This window comes from Perca flavescens, chromosome 14 (assembly GCF_004354835.1).
Source record: "Perca flavescens isolate YP-PL-M2 chromosome 14, PFLA_1.0, whole genome shotgun sequence".
In the NCBI taxonomy this organism is placed as follows: Eukaryota; Metazoa; Chordata; class Actinopteri; order Perciformes; family Percidae; genus Perca; species Perca flavescens.
Window position 1 is genome coordinate 26,749,758 of NC_041344.1, and position 23,904 is coordinate 26,773,661.

The following is a 23,904-nucleotide window of genomic DNA, read 5'->3' on the forward strand; positions in this document are numbered from 1 at the left end:
CAGTAAAGTGATCTATTTAAAGCTATAGGATTTTTGGGGCAATGCATTAATAATAATAATAATAATAAAAGTAGTAATAATAATAAAAAAGAAGCTTTTGAATTAGGTCTGCACGATTCGGGTGGAAAATATGAGTCACGATTTTTTTCCTTAGAATTGACATCCCGATTGTCTGCCACGATTTTACGAAGTGTAATGTCTATTGCACACATGAACCATGACATAACAAAACAAATTGGCAGTACCAAACAGAGATTTTTTTTTTTGGCACCTATAGCACATTGCGCATCACCACAAGCCTGTAAACGTAGAGGCTTCAATGAATAAAGAAAATAAAGTAGGCTACATAATGGCCATTTAAGTACGGTAGGCTACCAAAAATGGTGACATATAACACACATGGCCCTGATACAGGCTCTATCTCAACTCCTTCAATATGTGTCTTTACATAATTAAAACATGTCAATGTCAAATGCTTCCGATAAATTAATTGAAGGAGAAAAAAATAAAAAGTCATTTAAAAATGTAATCGTGAACAGGGGTGAATTGGATCGTGATTTTATAACGATTAATTGTGCAGGCCTATTTTGAATACGGATTTGGACGGTGATTACCATGTCAACGATCGAGTCTCGGAAGCATTCGGGTCAGCCCTGGTGTCGAGTCTACTGAACTTTACAATCTCAAATCGTACTTTTTATTGACAGTAACAAATCTGCCAAAACCATCCTAAGCTAAGAATAAAAAAAATAAAATAAAAAAAACGATATTGCCTTTTTTGAAAATCGATACAGTATTGCTAAAAAAAAAAAATATTGCGATACTCAAGTGTATCGATTTTTTTTCTTACAGCCCTAGTCCAAACTGTTCTTTTTACCTTCCCAATCAACTGTAGCCAAGTCTCTACTCTCCTCTACAGCGCATTCTGGATCGCTGCTGCCTGTCTTCCACCCAGCTCGAGCTGGCTCCTAACTTGACAGAATAAGAATCGGTACTAAAGCTGTCAGCTACGGCCACTTACCGAACCACGTGATGTGCTTGTTGTCCCAGGTCAGAGCCTTTTTGCTGCCGGCGTCCAGCGCTCCTCTGCACGGCATCCGCCAGAACGTGTTTATGTTCGCTCCGGCGTTGAAGTCCGCTCGCCGCAGCAGCCGCATTCCTCCAAAGCTCTCTTTAGCTGCAAACCCCCAGACCACACATTACATGACCAGATGTGAATGAATGCTGACATGTGTTACGTTTTGCATAGGTTGTTCCAACAATATTCCATACCTTCAGGTAAATACATATATACATAGAGGTTCTTGTCGCGATCTGACACTAAAGGGAGAATCAAATACAAAAAAAAAAGGTTAATGAGAACAGGACATTTATTTTGCTAATTTAATTGAATTTGCTTCCAAAGGGCATTACAAACATTACCCAATAATCCAAGCTGGTTGTTATCCACCACGAAATCAATGCTGTAAACCTCCAGGGGCTTTGCGTCCTGTTGCCAAAACAATAAGAAAACAGTTAGATCCCAAACAAAGACGGCTACAGTCCCCCGAATTATCTCCAGCTGCCGGAACTGCTCTCTCCAAGATTAACTCCACCGAAGACAGCTCACCACAGGAGAGACACGCTATCAATACTCACTTGTAGCTCCTAATCAATAAACACGCCGCTGTGTGCACTGCAGCCCGCAGGTTATCGTTAATCTTCCTCTACACTCCGGTACAACACTGGCCCAAACTCAAACTGTAGGAGGAAAAACTAAATGCCAGCAAACACCAATCCCTTTTTGTCACCTCAGGTACCGAGGAGAATACTTGCATTGACAAACAATCAGCATTAGAATTATGATATGGTAAAATCACAAAAACTAGGGGCGCTAATTTCACTTGATTTCGTGATCCGATAGCCGACCCTCGCTAGTCCGGGAGTTCAAGGCATTTACGCACGCGGCAACTTTCCCAGTATGGGACCGCTGGCGTGTCCGCGCGACCGGTGGCCACAAGACCGCCGAGCCCGTCCCCGCCAGAGGTTGATGCGTAGGCTGTGTAAGTGAAGCCAAAACATCTGGTGGCTGGCTGCAGTATAGGTCATATATCCCACCCCCTCCATGTTAGCGGATAGGACATGGATCAAAAAAAACAAAAAAATAATCTAAGTTGACCTCAGATACATGTTTCCCGCAGATGGTTTCTGCCATTTTAGGGAGTGGTAATCATGCTGCCGTTTGTTCAACAGTTCATTTTTTTTGATAACTTTGTTTTTTATTTGTTGTTTGATGCTATAAAAACCGGGTTGAAACACTGGGTGAGATTGACCTGTGATTGGTCAAGTGGTTATATGGGCAAAAAGAGCTTAAAAGTTTGCACTAGCAAGTTAACTTACAGTTTAGGAATAGATTGTATAGCCTATTGTTTCTTACTTACTTACTATTTTTCTATTGTGTAAGATTGTTTTGAACTGTTGAACTAGACTGCTAATATTGCTCAAAATTGGTACTGGCGATTAAGGTTCAACGGTTCATTGTTAACATCCCTGACGATTACTCAAATCAGACCGCCTGGACTCACCCTGCTGACGAGAGACAGCGTCTTGCTCTCCTCCTGGTAGCGCAGCAGCGAGATGCTCTTCATCAGATCGGCAGCCAGGATGAAATTCTTGATGCTGAACATCTGGTGGATGTAGAGCTGGGTGTCGATGAAGGCCATGCCCGTCAGGTCGTTGTCCTTCAGGACCCACAGGAAGATCTGCAGCAACACGGAGGAACTTACACTAAAAAAACTTTCGTTTTTCTTTTATGCACATCAGCGTGTGATATCGTGTTAGTTTGTCATGTTTGGTCAAACATCTACATAAGATTCGTTATGTATAGCAGGGACAGAATTTCAAGAATGTTTAAAGTGCTCATATTAATCTCATTTTCGGGTTCATAATTGTATTTTGAGCTTATATCTGACTAGCCAGTCAGAAGCAGAGTATGAGGGCGTGCCATGCTAGCAGCTAGGCGAGCATTATAACGTGTGTTACACGTGACGCATGTTTGTCTCTGAAGTAAAGGCTGGACTACAGTAGAGCTGTTTGGAGCCGTTTGTGAACAGTGTTTTCTGTTGGAGATGGTAAGTCCCTTTGGGGGGGGGGGACGTTTTTGGGCTTTTTCACTTTGTAAACCTGTAACATGCACAAAAAAAGATATATAACACAATAAAGGAAAGGGGAAAAAGCATAATATGAGCACTTTAAGCTATAAACTCAGATTGAGTTCTATAGTGATGTTCCGACTGAATTGTGAAGTAACACAACGGAGCCGATGTGGGCGTTTTTTAACTGATCGGGATTGGCAGTCACCGCGATCACCTTACTCCGCTAACGATTACATGAGAAAATTTGACACCATTCTCAGTAAAAGTTGATTTTTATGTGCGAGTTTTACAAAAAATTTGTTAAATGTATTGAGCTGAAGACAACTTTTTTTTAGTTACTTTGTTTACTTAGTTATTTTTGTAAACAATATAAAAAAAAATGCGTGTTGCTCTATTATTTATGCAAATACAAGCATCCGATCGGGACTCGGTGTAGGCAGATATTCAACATTTGAAAAATTGGATCGGGGGCCAAAAAAGCTGATGGGCACATCCCTACAGGTCTAGTATGAGACCGCCGTATTTCTCCAATCCCAGCTAGGTGCATTGCCAGGGTTGTGATGCGGCAGCGTGGTCGTACCTTCTGTCCGATGGCCGTCACCAGGTAACCGTGGCAGTGACACAGAGCCGTCACCGGGCCCTTCTGTTCCTTCTCGTACAACACTTTGAACTTGTTCTTGGTGAGGGGCTGGCCCGGCTCTGGCACCACTTCGATCACATCCAGGATCACAATCTGAACAAAAGGGATCAAACGACAAGCGATGAGCAGATGTTTTCATGTCTTGTTTTTGTTTCGTGCGGGGTTGAGAACGGCCTTTTTGTTGTACAAATAGACAAAACCTAGTCTGGTGGTACGGCTGTAAAATGAATCAAAGTTTGATCGCAATTTCAATTCTGGCTCCTAACCATCACAAAAAAAACAATGTAATTGAGAAAAACGATAGTTTTGCACATTCGATTCGACAACTCTTATTTTGTCTTGTGTTCTAAAGGGGAATTAAAAAAGTTTAAAAGGGAAGTAGTAGTATGGGAACTTCCACTGTGCAAGGTGTTTTCGCTGTTTGCTTTTTTTAAGTTCAATAAATGCAACATTTTTCCAAAAGTCAATGAGTAATCGTGTGAAATATAGTGACCAAAATCATTTAGATTATGATTTTTTTTTTTCCATAAGCGAGCAGCCCCATGTGTTGGTATGTTGCGTGCTGCTGCTTACCCGGCCCCTGCAGGTGACCTCCTCCCCCTGCATCAGGCAGGTCCCTGCCGCCACGTAGCCCTTCAGCCCGGACACGGTCTCCTGACTCCGCAGTGACACCGTCTTCATACAGGTCACATGTTCCCACTCGTCCAGGTCAAACCTTATGGAGACACAGAGTGGAGTCAGACTCTGCTGTTCCTGTCTGATAATAGGGATTCTAGTATCATATCACTGCTACAAATATGACAATGTGCTCCTGTGAGACTGTTTTGACGCCCCTTTTTCTTTTTGTTCCATTGCCCGTTTTCTTTCTTACTGTAGCTGTACAGTAAAAAAGTCCTGGTCCTGCTCGGTTCAAGTAGACCACCACATGTCAAATGGCCTGACACCACCACATACATCGCAGGTATCAGATTAAAGAGACAAAGTATCACAGCGTGCGCTTTCTGCGGGTTGGCCATGGCGCTACAGTCGCAAATGTACGTACATCAGGGCCTGAGTAGGTTTCCTACTCTGGGTCATGATGTTTTTGGTGCAATTGTCATGGATGTATCCTTGCTTTGCCAGATCTCACTGGCTAGTCCACACAGCATTCCGGGATGGGAGAAAGACGTGCTCTGGTTTATTGGCATTTCTTTAAACCAATCACAATCGTCTTGGGCGGCGCTCAGTGCCACACGGAGCCACGGTGGCACTGCAAAATATTCTCAGGAAGGAACTTGTTTTGGTGGAACATTTGTATGTTCAAAAGTTGGCGTGCAACAGGAAACTCAGATTGGACAGATAGTCTACCTAGCTGTCTGGATTTACCCTGCAGAGATCTGAGGAGCAGGTAACCATAGTCCTCAGAAATCCACCGGAGTTTAGAACACAAAGAAAGGTAACATCATAATAATAATAATAATAATAATAATAATAATAATAATAATAATAATAATAATAATGCAGAGCAACTAAATGACTAGGGACTTGGACAAATGACCCGACATTTCCAACTGACCCTCGCTGAAACGATGGAAAGCAGCAATGTGGGGCTACATTAATAATATACATTTTGTAAATGACCCAAGATTTTCAATTAAACTCCATAGTTCTCTAAAAGCAGCACAAAGCCTCCACTAGGACGACCCGGTGCAGAGAAAACGAGAAAACAAAGCTACCACAAACTTGTGTGGACCTCTAGATTCATAGTTGCCTAAGGCCTATTAAAACAAGGCGTTCTTATTGATTTTGCTAACGGCACTCTTGCTTTTCAAAGGGGTGTGATATATATATATATATATATATATATATACACAGTGAGAAAAATAAGTATTTGAACACCCTGCTATTTTGCAAGTTCTCCCACTTGGAAATCATGGAGGGGTCTGAAATTGTCATCCTAAGTGCATGTCCACTGAGAGAGACATAATCAAAAAAGAAATATCCAGAAATCACAATGTATGATTTTTTAACTATTTATTTGTATGATACAGCTGCAAATAAGTATTTGAACACCTGTCTATCAGCTAGAATTCTGACCTCCAAAGACCTGTTAGTCTGCCTTTAAAATGTCCACCACTCCATTTATTATCCTAAATTAGATGAACCTGTTTGAGGTTATTAGCTGCATAAAGACACCTGTCCACCCCATACAATCAGTAAGAATCCAACTACTAACATGGCCAAGACCAAAGAGCTGTCCAAAGACACTAGAGACAAAATTGTACACCTCCACAAGGCTGGAAAGGGCTACGGGGAAACAGCTTGGTGAAAAAAGGTCCACTGTTGGAGCAATCATTAGAAAATGGAAGAAGCTAAACATGACTGTCAATCTCCCTCAGACTGGGGCTCCATGCAAGATCTCACCTCGTGGGGTCTCAGTGATCGTAAGAGGTGAGAAATCAGCCCAGAACTACACGGGAGGAGCTGGTCAATGATCTGAAAAGAGCTGGGACCACCGTTTCCAAGGTTACTGTTGGTAATACACTAAGACGTCATGGTTTGAAATCATGCATGGCACGGAAGGTTCCCCTGCTTAAACCAGCACATGTCAAGGCCCGTCTTAAGTTTCATCATCAGTTTCAATCATGTGGTCAGATGAGACCAAAATAGAACTTTTTGGTCATAATTCCACTGATCGTGTTTGGAGGAAGAAGAATGATGAGTACCATCCCAAGAACACCATCTTCCAACATGACAATGACCCGAAGCACACAGCCAGGATAACCAAGGAGTGGCTCTGTAAGAAGCATATCAAGGTTCTGGCGTGGCCTAGCCAGCCTCCAGACCTAAACCCAATAGAGAATCTTTGGAGGGAGCTCAAACTCTGTGTTTCTCAGCTTATCTGTGTGGAGGAGTGGGCCAAAATCTCTCCTGCAGTGTGTGCAAACCTTGTGAAAAACTACAGGAAACGTTTGACCTCTGTACTTGCAAACAAAGGCTACTGTACCAAATATTAATATTGATTTTCTCAGGTGTTCAAATACTTATTTGCAGCTGTATCATACAAATAAATAGTTAAAAAAATCATACATTGTGATTTCTGGATTTTTTTTTTTAGATTATGTCTCTCACAGTGGACATGCACCTACGATGACAATTTCAGTCCCCTTCATGATTTCTAAGTGGGAGAACTTGCAAAATAGCAGGGTGTTCAAATACTTATTTTCCTCACTGTATATATATATATATATATATATATATATATATATATATATATATATATAGAGAACAGCTTTTACCTCGTGTTGGGAATGGCCTCCCAGCTGACTGGGGAGATGAGCTGTATGGAGAACTTCTCCTGCTGAGGATTAATGTAACGTTCGTCTGCAGGGGGACACGCAAGATACAACAGTAATGTGTTAAGGAGGAAAATAATATGAATAAATAAAACTGTGTGTGTGTGTGTGTGTGTGTTTGTGTGTCCGTGTCTGACCTCGTTCTATGGTTTCGTACTCCTTCTCCTCTCCAGTCATCCTGGGGATGCGTGTGCAGGGCTCTTTCACACTGGTGCACACAGCGTACACCTGAGAGGGGGGAGAAAAAAGCCAAAACCACACAGAAAAAGTTCACATCAAAGACTAATCCCTCATTGATTATTTTTTTTCCATCTCTCGCTCTAAGAAAACTTTAAGGCCAGAAGGCTTTCGTCTCAAACTTTTCAAAGCGGCTCGATCAATATGCTTTTATTTTTGCATCGCGTTACGCTAGCGGAGGCGGAGCTGGGGGAATGTGTTTCAGCTCTAAATTTGTGTCACGTTGCCACTCTGGTGCCTTTTGGTGCTGTGCGGGCTGAGGTAAAAGGGAGCCTTGCCTTGGATTCGACGTGGTAGGAGACGTAGTGGATGGTGCACCGCAGCGGGATTTTTCTGACAGGCCAAGGGGCATCGTAGGACAGATAGGTGGGCAGGACACTGATCCGCAGCTCGCCCTGTGGGAAAACACACACACACACACACACACACACACACACACACAGAACTGTTGAAGGAACTAGAAACCAAATTCCCAAAAAAGTGAAAAAAAAGCAGAGTTCTGTATCTGAGGAGCACTGAGGATATCATTAAAAAAACAAATCTTACCAGTTGGACTTTGGAATGAATAATAACAATACTTAAAAAACTCTCATCCAAATTCTAGTCTAATTGTGTTTCCCTTCAGAGTGGAGTTGACAGACAAACGATCAACACAAACACCTACACTATTGCTACCAAGGTGAGAGTGGGCCCTGTGTGTACCTGCTTGTTGAAGTAGAGGAAACCTTTGGGACAGTTGATGTTATGGAAGGGGGAGAAAGACTCAATGGGGCCATCAATGGTCATGGGGTGAAGCCTCATGGCTCCGCGAGAGGTGACCAGCATCCAGTGAGGGGACGGACCGCAGATAAACACCTGGGACAAAAAAGGACAACGTGGAGAGTTATTTGGCTAATCAAAAGGAGTATGTGACAGTAGAGCTGGGCAATATATCAATATTATATCGATATCGTGATATGATACTATATATCGTCTTAGATTTCGGATATCATAATATGGCATAAGTGGTGTCGTTTCCTGGTTTTAAAGGCTGCATTACAGTGAAGTGATGTCATTTTCTGAACTTACCAGACTGTTCTAGTTGTTCTATTATTTGCCTTTACCCACTTAGTCATTATATCCACATTACTGATGATTATTTATCGAAAATCTCATTGTGTAAATATTTTGTGAAAGCACCAATAGTCAACACTACAATATCGTTGCGGTATCAATATTGAGGTATTTGGTCAAAAATATCGTGGTATTTGATTTTCTCCATATCGCCCAACCCTGTGTGACAGGATGTCCAATTTTGTTTGTTTTTCTACATACCTCCAAACTCCGAAGGGCTGAAAAAAGCGATGCATTTTATACAGGCCCCCCCCGCCCCTTACGTTAGCTGGCAAGCCATTATAACGTTAAACATGTTAACAACAACGTTAGAGACAAGCTGAAGTTGATAAGCTAAAGGAAAGCTGCAGCCAAGGGGCTTTTCAAAGAAGACGCTGCCGTTATCTTGATTGTGATTGGCCAAATGACTTGTGTGACGTACCACCAAAGATGTTTTATTGTGATTACATTACATTCGCAGTAGGTTTTTGAAACTCCCTTTTATGGGAAATTGTACCCCCCGCAAATAAAATCTCATCGGATCTACACAATTCAAGTGGATGACATTTTCCCGTTCAAAACGCCGATTTTCGCCAAAAAGCGACTAGTTTGCAGGTATGTTTTGAAAGGTCTTCCTTACCCCTGAGTATCCAGAGATGTCCTCAAAGTATCGGAATCTGGCAATCCGACTCTTCACAGCCGAACTCTCCTCGGCGCCGCCGCTCTCTGCCTTCTTATCTTTCTTCACCTTTGATTTCTTTTCTCTGAAGTTGATGTTGTGGGGCACCTGTGCAGAGTCAAGTGGCACAGTGAAACTTCACCTCGTTCAAATTTGATGCGATTTGGCCCTCCATTATCGTCTTGGCTCTTACCTTTTTGAAGCGCACTTTTAGGTTGTTTTGAGGCTGCTGTTGATCATACGGGAACGCTTCGTAGATCAGAAGCTCCTGTTCCACATGGACCTGGGAAACAAGGACACTTTTTGTTATAACCTGCTTTTACTGAATTCTTTTGTTATACCCTGTTTTCATTTTATTTATTTTTTTATTTTCATGAAAGCACTTTATTCAAGTGAAACACAAACACTCACCAGCAAATACGGTCTGCTGTGATTGTAGCCGAGTGACACCAAAGTCACCTCTTTGACTAGTGGGATCTCTCCCTGACGCGTGACTTCTTCTTTTTTGGCCTCCCCCTGTGCTGCTGATTGGCCAGACGAACTGTCCACCAGCACTCTCTGACCCACTGGGAAGTTCTTCACCAGGAACACCAATCTCCAGTCTGGGAGCTGGTAAATCTGTTCAAATAAAAGCAAACAGCGTGACAAAAACAAAGTATAGTATAGTCGTTGATATAGACAGTACAGTAATAACACGCTGATTAGTCTATATCTATCTATGTCTGTTACCTTCCTCTTCCTTTGTGTTGGCGTTCTAACCTCCGGTGGATTTCTGAGGACTATGGTTAACTGCTCCTCAGATCTCTGCAGGGTAAATCCAGACAGCTAGCTAGACTATCTGTCCAATCTCAGTTTTCTGTTGCACGACTAAAACTACTTTTGAACGTACACACGTTCCACCAAAAGAAGTTCCTCCCCCAGGCTATTTTGCAGCGGTTTAAAGAAATGCCCATAAACCAGAGCACGTTTTTCTCCCATCCCGGAATAGTGTGTGGACTAGCCGGACCCTCCTCCGCGGCGCTGTGGAGGAAGGTCGGGCAAAGCGAGACTACACGCTGATCAATATAGTGTATATATTCTTATGATGTAACATACAGCCCATACCTCCATTACTCCACTCTCTCTGCTGATAATGCACCAGTGGCTGGGTTCTGCTTTGCTCGAGCTTCCGTCAGAAAGCCCCAGTGCCCCGAAGCTGCGGCCCATTTCATCCCTTCCAAGCGCTGCGCTGGCGTTTGAGTCTCCGTACAGCATTTCCTCCTCATCGTCCACTGTGTTACTACACATTTGACATCAATCAATCCATCGCTCAATGGGACACGTGGCGACTGGCTGTGTGTTTTGGTATGGAGGTGGTGCTCTTACCTGAGGTCGTGGATGATGGTCTCTTCTTCAGACTGACTCCTGGTGACGGGGTCCTCTCTGACGGAGCAGCTCACTTTGTTTTCTGTGGTGAACATGCCACTTACGTCCCGGTAAGCACACAGTGTGATCACACGGGATTGCTGTTGAATGAGAGGTGGTTTTAAACAAGTTGACAACAGTTACGTGAATGTACTTTATTGACATTGCACAAGCTTGTGTACAACAAAATGTGCTGTGCCTAAATATAAAAGTACTATAAGTAATCAATTAGACAAAAAAATACTGAATAAGCATTTCTGCACGATATAACGATATAAAATTTTGGAATGATATTGCGTTTGCGATAGGATTCACGATATAGGAGGGAATGCTCATTTTTGTATTGATATTCTAATTTGCATTGTAAATTAAAAGAAATTAAAATGATTATAGTGTGATTTATGCGAGGATCTGTTCCTAACAAAGATTTTTTCTGTAGGATAGGATTTTTAGGCCGGGACATCACTACAGCACCACAATACATAATCCAGAATGGTTTGACACATATTTTGCCTTTTAACAAATATTACGCCCCCCTCTGCGATTTGGATACTGCACTAGTCCATACTGCGATATCGATAAGATTGCGATTCATTGTGCAGCCCCACTGTGCATTTGCATGTTGTCATTAGGCTACCTCTCCTTATGTCCTGTCTCTCTTAGTTACGCTGTTATAGTTTTAGACTGCCAGGGGACTTCCTTACTTCCTTTGACACACTGAGCTGCTCTCTCATCTCCCTTTCTATTACCATTTGTGTGTATCCCGTCCCAGAAATGCTTGTTACTAATCCTAGCTTCTGGGGAGTTTACTGCCCGGAGTCCTTATGTTTTTTCCCCCAGCGTATTTCCTTGGAGAACGTTGGCACCAAGATCCTGGTTGCAGCTGTCGCCGTGGTCCTGCTGCACTCCCTGCTGAGCTCAGCGGTGCCCTGCAATGTCATGCTGCGTCCTGCTGAACCCTGCTACTTCGAAGTCACTGTTCCATTATTAATATGACTATTATCGCCACTGTTCATCATATCCCCAACCGGCCCGTCAGACACCGCCTACCAAGAGCCAGGGTCTGTCCGAGGTTTCCTCCCAAGAGGGAGTTTTTCCTCGCCACTGTCGCACTGCTTGCTCTTGAGGGAATTACTGTAATTGTTGGGGCTTTGTAAATTATAGAGTGTGGTCTAGACCTACTCTATCTGTAAAGTGTCTCGAGATAACTCTTGTTATGATTTGATACTATAAATACAATTTAATTGAATTGAAAAATTGAATTACTGAAGCACAGAGCAATGCTGCTGCCAGTGCAGTATAGAGTGCGGATCGAGCCGCATTTTTCTGTCCGAGCCCGACCTGCGTCCGACAGAGCAGTAACCGAACTCGACCCGAGCCCGACAGGCATTAAGATATTTATGTCCAAGCCCGACTCAAACCCGACACAGTTAAAATCTTGTTTTTTGTTTGTAGGAAGGCATTCGGAAATGTCAACAGATGAGCGCATCAGCGCACACGGGGCAACAAGCCCACGTTAACACAGGCGCGCACCTACATAATAAGCTTTTTTAAATTTAAAATGTTCAATGCCTTAATCGCGCTGATGTGACCGAGCCCGACCCGAAACCGAATATCTTTTCTAAATATCTGTCCAAACCCGGGACGGGCTTGTTTTGGGTATCCATCCTCAAGTGCAGTACCACAGCCTCTAGCCCAAGTGCTTCAGTTTGGCCAGCAGGGGGCATGATTGTCAAATGAAAAGCCACTAAAATAAAGGACTGATGGGGATGATTTACTCACAGTGGGGATCTGTGGTTTCTGCAGGGCCAGCCGGTGTGTCTTCCCCATATATGAGTCGGTCTTCAGCGCAAACATGGTGACCACCCCCTCTGCAGTCATGATGACCACGTAAGGGTCCGCCACAGAGCAATGCACTATGGGAGAGCCCAAGTCCACGGGGATGAAGTGGAGCTGTGTCACTGAAAGCAGAATTCAAAAAGAGCACGTCAGTGAAACAAGTTGGCATAATGTTTAATACCTTGAATTTGCTTTAATATTATACAGATTTTCTACGTTACTCCTACTGCTGTTTGCTACTGCAACAACTACAAATCTAATTATCACTCATGTTTCACTTTTTTAACCTAACATTTTTATCCTATTTTACCTCCTTCCAGTAGCCGAATACCCATGGGGGAGACTTGGATGATGTACTTGTTGTCACCGATGTTTCCAGCAAACACCGTGGGTCCCTGGGTAGCGAAACCACTGGTGTCCAGCTCCATAATCTCCTGACCTGTCTGAAGGATCTGCACAAAAACAAACATTTAGTTTATTCAAAAACACAGCCAAGTTACATTACACAACATCCAAATTATATAATAGATAGGTTGAGTTTTTCCCTGGGAGTAACGGAGTTCTATTCAAAGATTTTTTCAGATCAAAATCGATTGGACATAAGATGTGTATCAATCTCGTTTTGGCAACGATTTAACCTCTGGAGGAAACAACCAATAATACTGGGGTTCCTGTGCAGCCAGCAGATATCCGAGGCAAGACTTCCTCTTCCGTGCGTCATTGTTTGAAATCCGAGTCCATACTTTTTGAAAGGTATTTTAGGTCCAGAAGCATTAGCATTTCTATAAATAGATATCTGCATATGATTGCAGATAAAAAAAAAAAGCTAATAAAAAGCTAGCTCATCGGCAGACGATAACCGATGGGTTCCAAGATTGCATTTCAGCTAAAACATTCCGCCTCCTTCACTCTCCACACGGACTGTTCACGCGCAGGCAACCCTAACCTTCTCAAATGTGATCGGTAAGTACTACTCAGGCTACAAACGGCAGTCGTATGCAGATATCAGTTTATAGAGATTTGATGTGTATTGACGTGTGTTTCTACCATGGTTGAATCCTCTCTGCTCAGAATGAGAAAGCCGTGCTTCTTCGTATCATCCTCCAGGGGAGGCTCTGTCTTTTCCTCCTCTTTCTCTTCCTTGTCCTTTTCTCCGTCTTCTCCATCCTCACCTGTCTCTGTCTCTGCCCCGTCCTCTGAATCATCGCTTTTTGCGGCCTAAGAAAGGAGCGAGAGAAAAGGTTCAAAAAGGTGCCACCATAAATAAGTCAACATTCTCTAAAACGTGAAAACGCTAGGCTGTTAAAGTGATATTTTGTTGATTTAAATCCAGCTCTGTGTCATGGCAGTGTGGGCGGTGTGTGCTTCCCTTCGTAGCGCCAGTGCACGGAGCTCCTCGCAGAGCGGAGCAGCGGAGGGCCACCCAGATCCACCAAAGCTCTGTGCACTGGCGCCACAGAGTGAAGCCAAACACTGCTCCTCTAAACACACTGTCCACACAAAGATGACACAGAGCTGGCTTAAAATCGGAAAAGTATCCCTTTAAGCAGAAATATACAGTACTTGTTTGTCTTCCTTGACTTCACTTAAGACAGAGCTGGTTTATAAGTCGGCAAAGTATCCCTAAAGCAGAAATACACAGTACTTTTTTGTCTTCCTTGACTTCATTTGAGACGACTGTCCACATGTCATGGCAACCTGGCAACTCAAACGTAGTGACTACTTGGGGTCGGATGCTTCTCTGAGAACAGAAAGGAAACAATAACAATCATAACAGGCAAGTTAAAGTCAGAGGCAGTACACTGTACATTTTACAGGGCATGAATCACAAAAGTATCTAAGAACTGTGAGCATGTGTCTGGGGTGTTTACAGGCTACTCCGTCGATCTCTGAGGCAGCCGTGGTAGACTCAGACTTCACTGTAGCACCATCGCTGGACCTGTGGCAGACGGCCCTCACGACCACAGGTTTTAGGATGGTGCGGTTTCAACGTCTATCATGCATATACCAAACATTTATCATGCATATACCTAACCAGGTACACATGCACTGAAACAACATACAAAGTCAGTGGGAGGAGTTACCTGAAGAACAGAGAGTGCACCATTCTTGCCGTAGCCAGAGCACACCACAACCTCCAGGTCGGGCTCAGGGTTGCTCTGGAACTGTGGGCAGGGCGAACATCCAAGTCAGACACCTCAAAATACAATTCTTGAGAAAGTTATGGGTAACATCTACAGTAACCAATCTAAACTAGAAGATATCTGAATCTGTGTACCTCTTCAGACAAGAAGGCAGGTTCGCCCATCGATGCATTTGAACACGGTCCAATGTTGAGTATGCTATCACACACCTGTATGAAAACACAGAAACTCAGTCACCTTCCACAAAGATCTGCATATATATAAGAAGAAATAAAGCTTTGGATTATTGTTTTTTTTACCTCAAAGGAGTAGGTGGCCAGCTGAGTGCCTGACTGGGCCTCACTTCCGTACACTTCTATCTCATCCACCTCATCTGACAAAACAAAGAAGTTGAGTGAAACACAGAGAAGGCAGATCACACACACGCGCACACATTTCTGACACAACAAAAATGATATTCAAAAACATACCCGTCCAGTTGGTGGAAGTTTCCATTCGCTTCTTTTTGCTTGGGGGTTCTTCCTGGAATTCATTAGCAATGATTTAGTTTATAGGCTATGTTGAAGACAAGCTGTCAAATAAAACGAGAATCCTTCCAAGTGCGGTGAGTGCCGTACACATTTACTAACCACAGGTCTAACTATATCTTATCGCAACTAATTGCTGCCACTCCACAAGTAAAAATAAAGATGGAATTTTGATGGTGCTTCACAACAAAGGGCTGTATTAAAATACACTTTTTTTTTTTTTTTTTACGCAATCACAAACATACCGGTTTATCTTTATCCTTCTCTTTCTCTGTGTCCTGCTTTTCGTCGCCCTCCTCCGGTGGCGTCTCCTGAAATTTTTCGGTGTACTTCAGCAGCAGGGAGTTTCCGAGGCGGGAACCCAGGAAAAGGTAGCCAGGCTCCATGGTCACCATCTGGAGGAGGACAGCCCAGAGTGTGAGGCATCATACTAAATCCTCTAAAAGGCTGACAGACTTAGTAGATATTTAGTATTTACTTTACATCCCTAAAGGTCGGCCAGATATAAGAAACTAGCTGTGGGTTATTGGTAGGGGTGTGCAAAAACAATTATTTGTATTCTAATTGCGATTCGAGCTCTACCGATTCAAAATCGATTCATAGAATTCCAAAAATCGAATCATATTTTTTTTATTGTATGTCTACTGCAATCACATGATAGATACTTTATTGATCCCTATGGGAAAATTCAAGGTCCCAGTAGCTTACAGACATCACACACAACATACACATACACATCATAACAGGAAAATAACAAATAAACCAATCCACATGAATAATATGGACAATAAAAGATACTAAATAAAAAATCCACATGAATAAGGGACGTATAACATCTATCTATCTATCTATCTATCTATCTATATACACACACACATATACATACATGGGAAAAGTAACTACAATTACATATTGTTAATCAGTTTTTTTTTTTTTTTTAAATCGAGAATCATTTTTGAATCAAAAATCAATATTGAAATTGAATCGTGAGCCTAAAAATCTGAATCAAATCAGTCTGAAGAGTTTCATTGCCCCACTAATATACTATATAAGTGCAAGTTTATATAGCATTTGGCAGCTTTAATCTTAAAGTTCTGGTTGGCTTTCGAAGCTAGCCCACAGATACATAAAAGAAAGGGTATCTGATTAAGAATTCAGGTGTCATCAGACCATTGTTGCTCACGGTTACAGACGGAACTTACGCAGGTTGTCAGGACGCTGGCAGCAGCCTTGTCAAAGTGGAAAGCCCGGACACTTCTCATGCCGTCAGTTATGAGGGTCAACACGTAACTGCAAGACAGTCAGTAAAGAATCATAAACCGTGCCCATTGTTCATTTGTGTACGTTCTGGTGGTGATTGCAATGACTCACATTTCTCCTCCTTTCAAAGAGATGACCATCTTGTCATAGGCAATAAAGTCAGACTGGGAACAGTCAAGTGAAATCCTCACTTCCTCCTGTACACCTGGGAAACCAAAACGCGTCATCCAGTAAAGAGCATTACAAAATAGCAAGTGATATGTAAAGTGACGAGGCCAGATGTAAAAAAAAAAAAATACAAGTATACAGTAGGTGTGTGTGTGTGTGTGTGTGTGTGTGTGTGTGTGTGTGTTTTTCAGATGATAACGCTTACGCAGAGGGAATGCTGTGGTCCCATTTGTCTGAGAGTTGAGAGAAACTCCATATGGTGGAACACTCTGGTTCAGATACAGCAATGAATTCACAGCAAACACCACCACACCACCTACAAAAGGATTTGATATGTGATCAAAGACGCTACAACACCAAGCTTTTTAACAACAATAAACAACGCACTTCATTAAATTGTGTAAATTCATATCTAACACTCCCAACAGGAATTATCTTTCTGGTGGACTGGCAACTTAGTGACCACACCTTTCAGAAAAAAAGAAGAAAAAAAAAAAAAAAAAGGCAGAATTCTCTGAGCTCACCGATTGGCTTTGGAACAGGCATGACTTGCGTACAGTCAAAGGGCAGATTGGTGAGAGACCAGATGACAGGATGAACCTTCTGCATTATGTTGAGGGAGATGGCAACGATGCTACAGGTGTCCTGGCGCACAGCCACGCGCCTGGCAAAATGATCAGAAAACAGAAATTAAACATTCAATCAAAACTGGCCTGCTAAGAAACAAAAAATATGTGTAATTAATCAAAATTTGCATCGCAATTATAATTGTTTATTGAACCCGAAAATACATTAAATCGGAAAAAATATATTATTTTGCACATTACGTATTGCAAATAAACTCTTATTTTGTCTTGTGTTCTGAATGAATTATAAAAAGTTAGGTGGTTTAAAAAACGCCAAATGTATTAAGGGGATTTCACTGTTCAAGGTGTTTTCACTGTTGATTTGTTTAACTGTTTCACTATTTTTCTTTCTATCTTTCCAAAATGCAATGAGTAATCATGTTTAATAAAATTGTTGACCAAAATAATCCTGATGAAGATTTAGTCCATAGTCGAGCAGCCCTAATGGCTTTATCTATAGCAAACAAAAGGTCCTAGTTGCTGTTACTGGTCGAATAATGCAACAAAAAGTAGTTGTTATAGGTGATAATGTGGTGGACTGACCCGGGCCACGTCTGGTTGGGCTCAAACAGGATGAGCAACGTGGGCTCGTAGTAGCCATGGAGGAACTTCATGTCGACGATGTTTAGCAGCTTCTCGTCCAGCTCACGGACATCAATGATGTAGCTGGGTAGGAAGCTGGATTTAGGTCTGTCGATGAGATGGCATGCTCGCAGTTAGAAAATGACAGGTGTGTAGTAATCATTAAACAATATCTATTCATATCAGACATGGTTAGATAACTATCGACGGTCAGAGTAAACTCTAAGCAACAGCAGAATAAAAGTGGACATTTCGTGGCAGTTTACCCATCCTTTTTTTGTTTATCTAACCATGGATATGCATGCATGCATGGCAACTACAATATGAACTGTTACAATTAAAAAGGGTGGCGGGGGTGTGAAATCCCCACATTCAGTACCAACAAAACCAAGATTAGGTTTTAGACTGGACGTGTAAACATTGACGGTGCTGAGAGGGATTTGGGATACAAATGCCAAGCAGACTCTAAAAGTGATTAATGAGCAGAATGTATAATGGGACTGCAGGCGTACCCTTCTCCCACTCCACCCTCCTGTTCATCTGTTAGAGTGTCCTTCCTGAACGGCAACACCACGAGCTGGGTGCCATAAACTAGCATTACAGCACAGCGATTCTCGGGATCCACGCGGACAATGGGAATATGTACATTCTGCACAAAACCATCCTGAAAGTATAAAAAGAGTGCACATTAGTTTAAGAAACGCATTCACTTGTGCATGTCAACATTTCCTCTAACTTAGACAGATAAGCTCCTGAGCGCATGTTTTGTTTCACAGGTTTACTGCGTCTGGGCCCGTATTTATCATGCTTCTCAAAGTGCCATTTTAGTCTTAAAGGAACACGCCGACTTATTGGGACTTGGTCTTATTCACCGTATCCCCCAGAGTTAGATAAGTCCATACATACCCTTCTCATCTCCGTGCATGTTTTAACTCTGTCTGACGCACCCACCGCTAGCCTAGCTTAGCACAGATCCTGGAGGAAACTGGCTCCATCTAGCCTACTGCTCCCAATAAGTGACAAAATAACGCCAACATTTACATTATTATAAAATAACGCCTATTTACATGTTGTGATTATATTACATTATATCTATTACTCCAACTCTGAGCAAACTCCAGGCAAACTCTCTGCTCCTCACCACGAGGCTTCTCAGGTGCTGCGAGCAAATCATTCCGCCCAAGTAGCAGAAGTAGCAGTGCTTTTCCTCCTGAGAATATAGTTCCCAGTATGTATACGGTTAGAAGATGGCTGTGTCTCATGTGAACTTGTTATTTGTACACGCTGTGACTATAAAAAAATCACAACATGTAAATAAGAAAATGTTGGCGTTATTTTGTCACTTATTGGGAGCAGTAGGCTAGATAGAGCCGGTTACCTCCAGGAGCTGTGCTAAGCTAGGCTAGCGGTGGGTGCATCAGACAGAGTTACAACACGCACGGAGATGAGAAGGGTATGTATGGACTTCTCTAACTCTGGGGGATACGGGGAATAAGACAAAGTCCCAATAAGTCCACGTGTTCCTTGAGAATTCATGAAATTTACTCCTACTTGCAAACTTAAAATATAAAAACAAGTTATCAAATTTCTTAAAGCTAAGAATCACTCTTACTGTCCCATTTATTTAAGACAGCTCGAGAGGTCACTCAAGTGTTTAGGAGTTGCCAGGAGGGGCTTGTTATGGCACTGAGGAGACAGAGACGTGCGCCAATCTTTCAGGAGAGGAAGAATGTTTTTGAAAAGTTTGACGACGAGCAGTTAATCAAACGGTATCGCATGGACAGAGCAGGCATAAAATATCATAAAAATCTAGGCTATATAAAGGCAGGTCAGTTAACAGCACGCCAGTGTAAAATTTGTAATTAAGACAGGGTGGAAAACGTGTTTATCTTTCATTTCCAATGTGTAACCTAATGTGTTCTCTTTTCTGACATTGTTTGTCAAATGTGTGTTGAATTTAAACTCCTCTTAGGAATTTCACCATTCAATGTGAATTTATCTGAGAATATACTTATATAATGACATCTATTCAGTGATTGGTCCATGCCTACAGTGGGGGAAATAAGTATTTGACCCCTTGCTGATTTTGCAGGTTTGCCCACTTACAAAGAATGCAAAAATCTACAATTTTAATCATATGTACATTCTAACAGTGAAAGACAGAATCCCAAAGAAAATTCCAGAAAATCACATCATATGAATTTATTAAAATTGATAACCATCTGATGAGGAAAAACAAGTATTTGACCCCCTGGACAAACAGCAAGTATTCTGGCTCCTACAAGCCAGTTAGTCTTTCTTTAAGACACAGCCCCAATCCGAACCAATTATCTACATCAAATACACCTGCCTCACCTCGTTACCTGTATAAAAGACACCTGTCAACACCCAAACAACCAGCATCCAACATCACCACCATGGGCAAGACCAAAGAGCTTTCTACGGACATCAGGGACAAGATTGTTGATCTGCACAAGGCTGGGATGGTCTACAAGAGAATCGGAAAGCAACTTGGAGAGAAAAGATCAACTGTCGGTGCAGTTATCAGGAAATGGAAGAAGCACCACACCACCGCCAACCTCCCTCGGTCTGGGCCTCCACACAAGATCTTGCCTCGTGGGGTGTCCCTGATCATGCGAACGGTGAGGAATCATCCCAAAACCACAAGGGGGGGAACTGATGAATCAACTGAAGGCAGCTGGGACCACAGTTACAAAAGAAACGGTTGGTAACACACTACGCCGTCATGGATTGAAATCCTGCAGCGCACGCAAGGTTCCCCTGCTCAAGAAGAAACATGGACAGGCCCGCATGAAGTTCGCCATTCACCACCTGGACGACTCAAAAGAGGCCTGGAAGAAGGTGATGTGGTCAGATGAGACCAAAATAGAACTTTTTGGCCTCAACTCAACTCGTCGTGTTTGGAGGGCAAAGAACACCGAGTACAACCCAAAGAACACCATCCCCACCGTCAAGCATGGTGGTGGCAACATCATGCTTTGGGGGTGCTTTTCAGCCAAGGGGACGGGACAACTCCATCGTATTGAGGGGAGGATGGACGGGGCCATGTATCGTGGAATTCTGGACCGACATCTCCTTCCCTCAGTGAGAGAGCTGAAGATGGGTCGAGGATGGGTGTTTCAGCACGACAACGACCCTAAGCACACCGCCAAAGCAACAAAAGAGTGGCTGAAGAAGAAGCACATCAAGGTTCTGGAGTGGCCTAGCCAGTCTCCAGACCTGAATCCGATTGAAAATCTTTGGAGGGAGCTTAAAATTCGAGTTGCCAGGCGACAACCTCGGAACCTGAATGATTTGGAGGCTGTCTGCAGGGAAGAGTGGGCCAACATCCCTGCCGAAATGTGCACAAACCTTGTCACCAACTATAAAAACCGTTTGACATCTGTGCTGGCCAATAATGGCTTTTCTACAAAATATTAACATGCTGTTTGTCCAGGGGGTCAAATACTTGTTTTTCCTCATCAGATGGTTATCAATTTTAATAAATTCATATGATGTGATTTTCTGGATTTTTCTTTGGGATTCTGTCTTTCACTGTTAGAATGTACATATGATTAAAATTGTAGATTTTTGCATTCTTTGTAAGTGGGCAAACCTGCAAAATCAGCAAGGGGTCAAATACTTATTTCCCCCACTGTATGTCATCATCCAAAATGTGGCACAGCAAAGTGTCGTGAATCATCTCTAAGACAGACACTTAAGATATAGACCTAAACCTTCACTTAAATTACAACTGAGATGCTTGATAACTAACTTTTAAGTGCAGCTTTGAGCCGAGAATTTTTTTACTCAAGTCAATTCTTAGCAGTGTTCTTGTGAGTAACTCTCAGAGAACTGATCGATACAGGCCCTGGATTTTACATACCCTGAGCTCCGGCTCCTCAAAGTAATGGAGGGACAGAGTCTTAAGGTCGTGTGTCCCGGGGTCATACTCCACTACGGACAACTGGCAAGAGAACAAACACACCCAGAGGTCAGTCAACAACATTTTTAAGGCAATTTAGAAGCTGGTTAGGCAGTGCACAGCTTAGACAATGATACCTTGGCATCTTTGAAACTGAGGAGGAGTGCATCTCTGTTGGCTCCCACAAGCTGCACACTGGCCATGGACATAATATTGCCAAAGAGCGAAAAGGATGCCACCTGCTCCAGTTTCTCCTTACGAGATTTGGAATCTGCATGAGGAGGAAAGAGTGAATTTGGACCACAAATGTTGACAGCATTCATTAATAATAAAATGTGTACTTTAAGAGTATGACATCTAGACGTACCAGAAGACTTGTCAGCCTTGGACGTACTCTGAAATGATAAGATTAATGTTACACATGTCACAAAAAGTCGATTAATGCCTGTATTTTAAAACTTGGCACAATGAAGCAAGTGGAGACTTATAGTTACCTCCACATCGTGAATAATCCTGTATACAAAGAGTTGAGATGTTCCAGCAACAACTAAATTCTTCTCCTTACTGGATATAAAGTTACAGTAGACAGAAAACTCCACCGCAGTGGGGGTGTGTGCTTGTCTGTACACAGCATACATCCTGGAAGGTTGCCCTCAGCATCTGACCGGGGGAGAACATGCATGTCAGGAGGATGTCTGGCTTCGAGAGCCACTGTCCACTTAAGATACATACAATAAACCAAACATTTATCTTCCCCAAGTCTTCCTCCAAAGTAAACTGGAGTGGCTAGCGGTAACTGGCTAGCAGTGTGAAACAATGCTGAACTGATATTCAGTGAATAGTGTGAACTAACCTACATGCCGAATTAAATATAGCACTCCACACATCAACGCGGAGCTTTATTTTATAGCCAATGTCAATAGCTAGCTACATGGTTTTGCTTAACGTCTTCATTCCAGTAGACGTCTTAATGTATACTGAATATACATTTACTGTTTTTAGCTTTGGCAATTTAATACAGCCAGTTAAAGCACTTATTTTTGAATTCATGCCTTTAATGTAAAAATATGCTTCCATGGTAACACACGCTAGCTGGTTTATAATTTACCAAAGGTAGCGCCAAGCTTTGGCAACTAACGTTAGCTAACGTTAGATAATTAGCTAGCTTCCCCCTGACAGCTAACTTCGATTGAATGAAACAATGCAAGCAGCGATAACGTTAGCCATTAAGTCCTGTTGTTATGACTTGTGTGCGGCTCCGCCGACAGTTAACGTCGGCTAACAAATGTATGGGAAAAGTTAACGTTATCTATTTTAGCAACGCGCAAATGTTCCTGTTTGTAGCTAGCATATTAGCTAGCATGCCACAGCGCGTGCACCTGACTATAGTTTTTTTTGTTTGTTTTTGGCATAATTTCTGCAAATCGTGAATTAAACTTGTCAACGTACCTATATGAAACACGTTATCAGAGTCTGTAGCTTTATTTTTCCCTCTTCTGTTTACATATAGGGGGTCATATTTTGTGGGTTACTGACTTAAGCCATAGCCAGGTAAGCTAGCTAGCAGTTGGTTAGTGGTCGTTGTGTTGTCCCTGGCGGCCCCGGTCTTCTTCGTCCTTTAATTTCCCGCAGACTAGCTGCTCTGATGTGTACTGCTGCCCCCCCACGGTTAAAAAACTTGTGGTAGAAGCTGAATGGTTAAAGAACCCGAGAAAATATTCAGTTCTTCATTATTTTTTAAAATCAGAAGGATACATTAGGACAGTCTCAGGAATACCAGACAGACAAATTATTGCTATGTTTAGTGTGTACAGTTTATTCCACTATTCAAAGCAACATTCACTGGATAAATAATGAGGGTGCAGATCCACTGGTGCCTTTGAGTTCAGGGGTCCCTAACACAACGAAGGGGCCAGATGCAATTCTACATAAGCAAAAATAACTGAGTATGACGTTATTGAATAAAAAGTGTACTGAACTGTCTAAAGCAACATTTTTGGGACATCTTGACGTTTGTGTGCTTGTTTTAGTGGAAAAATGTTAAATCATAACAGTAGTATAAAAAAACATTAAATTCAGATTTACATTATTATATTCACATATAATATTCTATACAGTAGCCTATTTCTGGTAAATACAACTGAGTGCATGATCAAAACAAATTCCCAAGAAGCTCCTAATGGTATCTCATTTTAAGAAGCTTTATTTTTCTTTTCTTAAAATAATAATGATCTTTCTTTAGACTGCAATGCCTTCATGTTTTCTTAAAAAAAAAAGAAAAAAGAATGCTTTTACAGAATTTGTAATACAAT

At 42.2% G+C, this 23,904-nt stretch overlaps 1 protein-coding gene across 1 annotated transcript in view; it reads right to left on the reverse strand.

Annotated features, from left to right (window-relative positions):
- cpsf1 (cleavage and polyadenylation specific factor 1) overlaps positions 1-23,240 on the reverse strand; it is a 24,208-nt gene extending 968 nt beyond the window's left edge. Inside the window, exons 1-35 of the mRNA XM_028598320.1 lie at positions 23,042-23,240; positions 22,087-22,252; positions 21,960-21,987; positions 21,730-21,863; positions 21,554-21,634; positions 18,180-18,331; positions 17,629-17,775; positions 16,984-17,123; positions 16,665-16,775; positions 16,403-16,496; positions 16,234-16,321; positions 15,277-15,426; positions 14,975-15,026; positions 14,804-14,877; positions 14,639-14,713; positions 14,445-14,525; positions 14,006-14,101; positions 13,408-13,578; positions 12,671-12,812; positions 12,304-12,482; positions 10,483-10,622; positions 10,222-10,396; positions 9,529-9,735; positions 9,311-9,400; positions 9,079-9,225; positions 8,049-8,201; positions 7,625-7,741; positions 7,247-7,337; positions 7,053-7,137; positions 4,348-4,489; positions 3,715-3,867; positions 2,565-2,741; positions 1,423-1,489; positions 1,273-1,320; positions 1,022-1,177 (exon numbers count right to left, since the gene is read on the reverse strand). Of these exons, the coding sequence (XP_028454121.1) occupies positions 1,022-1,177; positions 1,273-1,320; positions 1,423-1,489; positions 2,565-2,741; positions 3,715-3,867; positions 4,348-4,489; positions 7,053-7,137; positions 7,247-7,337; positions 7,625-7,741; positions 8,049-8,201; positions 9,079-9,225; positions 9,311-9,400; positions 9,529-9,735; positions 10,222-10,396; positions 10,483-10,622; positions 12,304-12,482; positions 12,671-12,812; positions 13,408-13,578; positions 14,006-14,101; positions 14,445-14,525; positions 14,639-14,713; positions 14,804-14,877; positions 14,975-15,026; positions 15,277-15,426; positions 16,234-16,321; positions 16,403-16,496; positions 16,665-16,775; positions 16,984-17,123; positions 17,629-17,775; positions 18,180-18,331; positions 21,554-21,634; positions 21,730-21,863; positions 21,960-21,987; positions 22,087-22,230 (4,087 nt within the window). The 5' untranslated portion in view covers positions 22,231-22,252; positions 23,042-23,240. The remainder of the gene's footprint in view (positions 1-1,021; positions 1,178-1,272; positions 1,321-1,422; positions 1,490-2,564; positions 2,742-3,714; positions 3,868-4,347; positions 4,490-7,052; positions 7,138-7,246; positions 7,338-7,624; positions 7,742-8,048; positions 8,202-9,078; positions 9,226-9,310; positions 9,401-9,528; positions 9,736-10,221; positions 10,397-10,482; positions 10,623-12,303; positions 12,483-12,670; positions 12,813-13,407; positions 13,579-14,005; positions 14,102-14,444; positions 14,526-14,638; positions 14,714-14,803; positions 14,878-14,974; positions 15,027-15,276; positions 15,427-16,233; positions 16,322-16,402; positions 16,497-16,664; positions 16,776-16,983; positions 17,124-17,628; positions 17,776-18,179; positions 18,332-21,553; positions 21,635-21,729; positions 21,864-21,959; positions 21,988-22,086; positions 22,253-23,041) is intronic.
- Between the last annotated feature and the right edge of the window lie 664 nt (positions 23,241-23,904).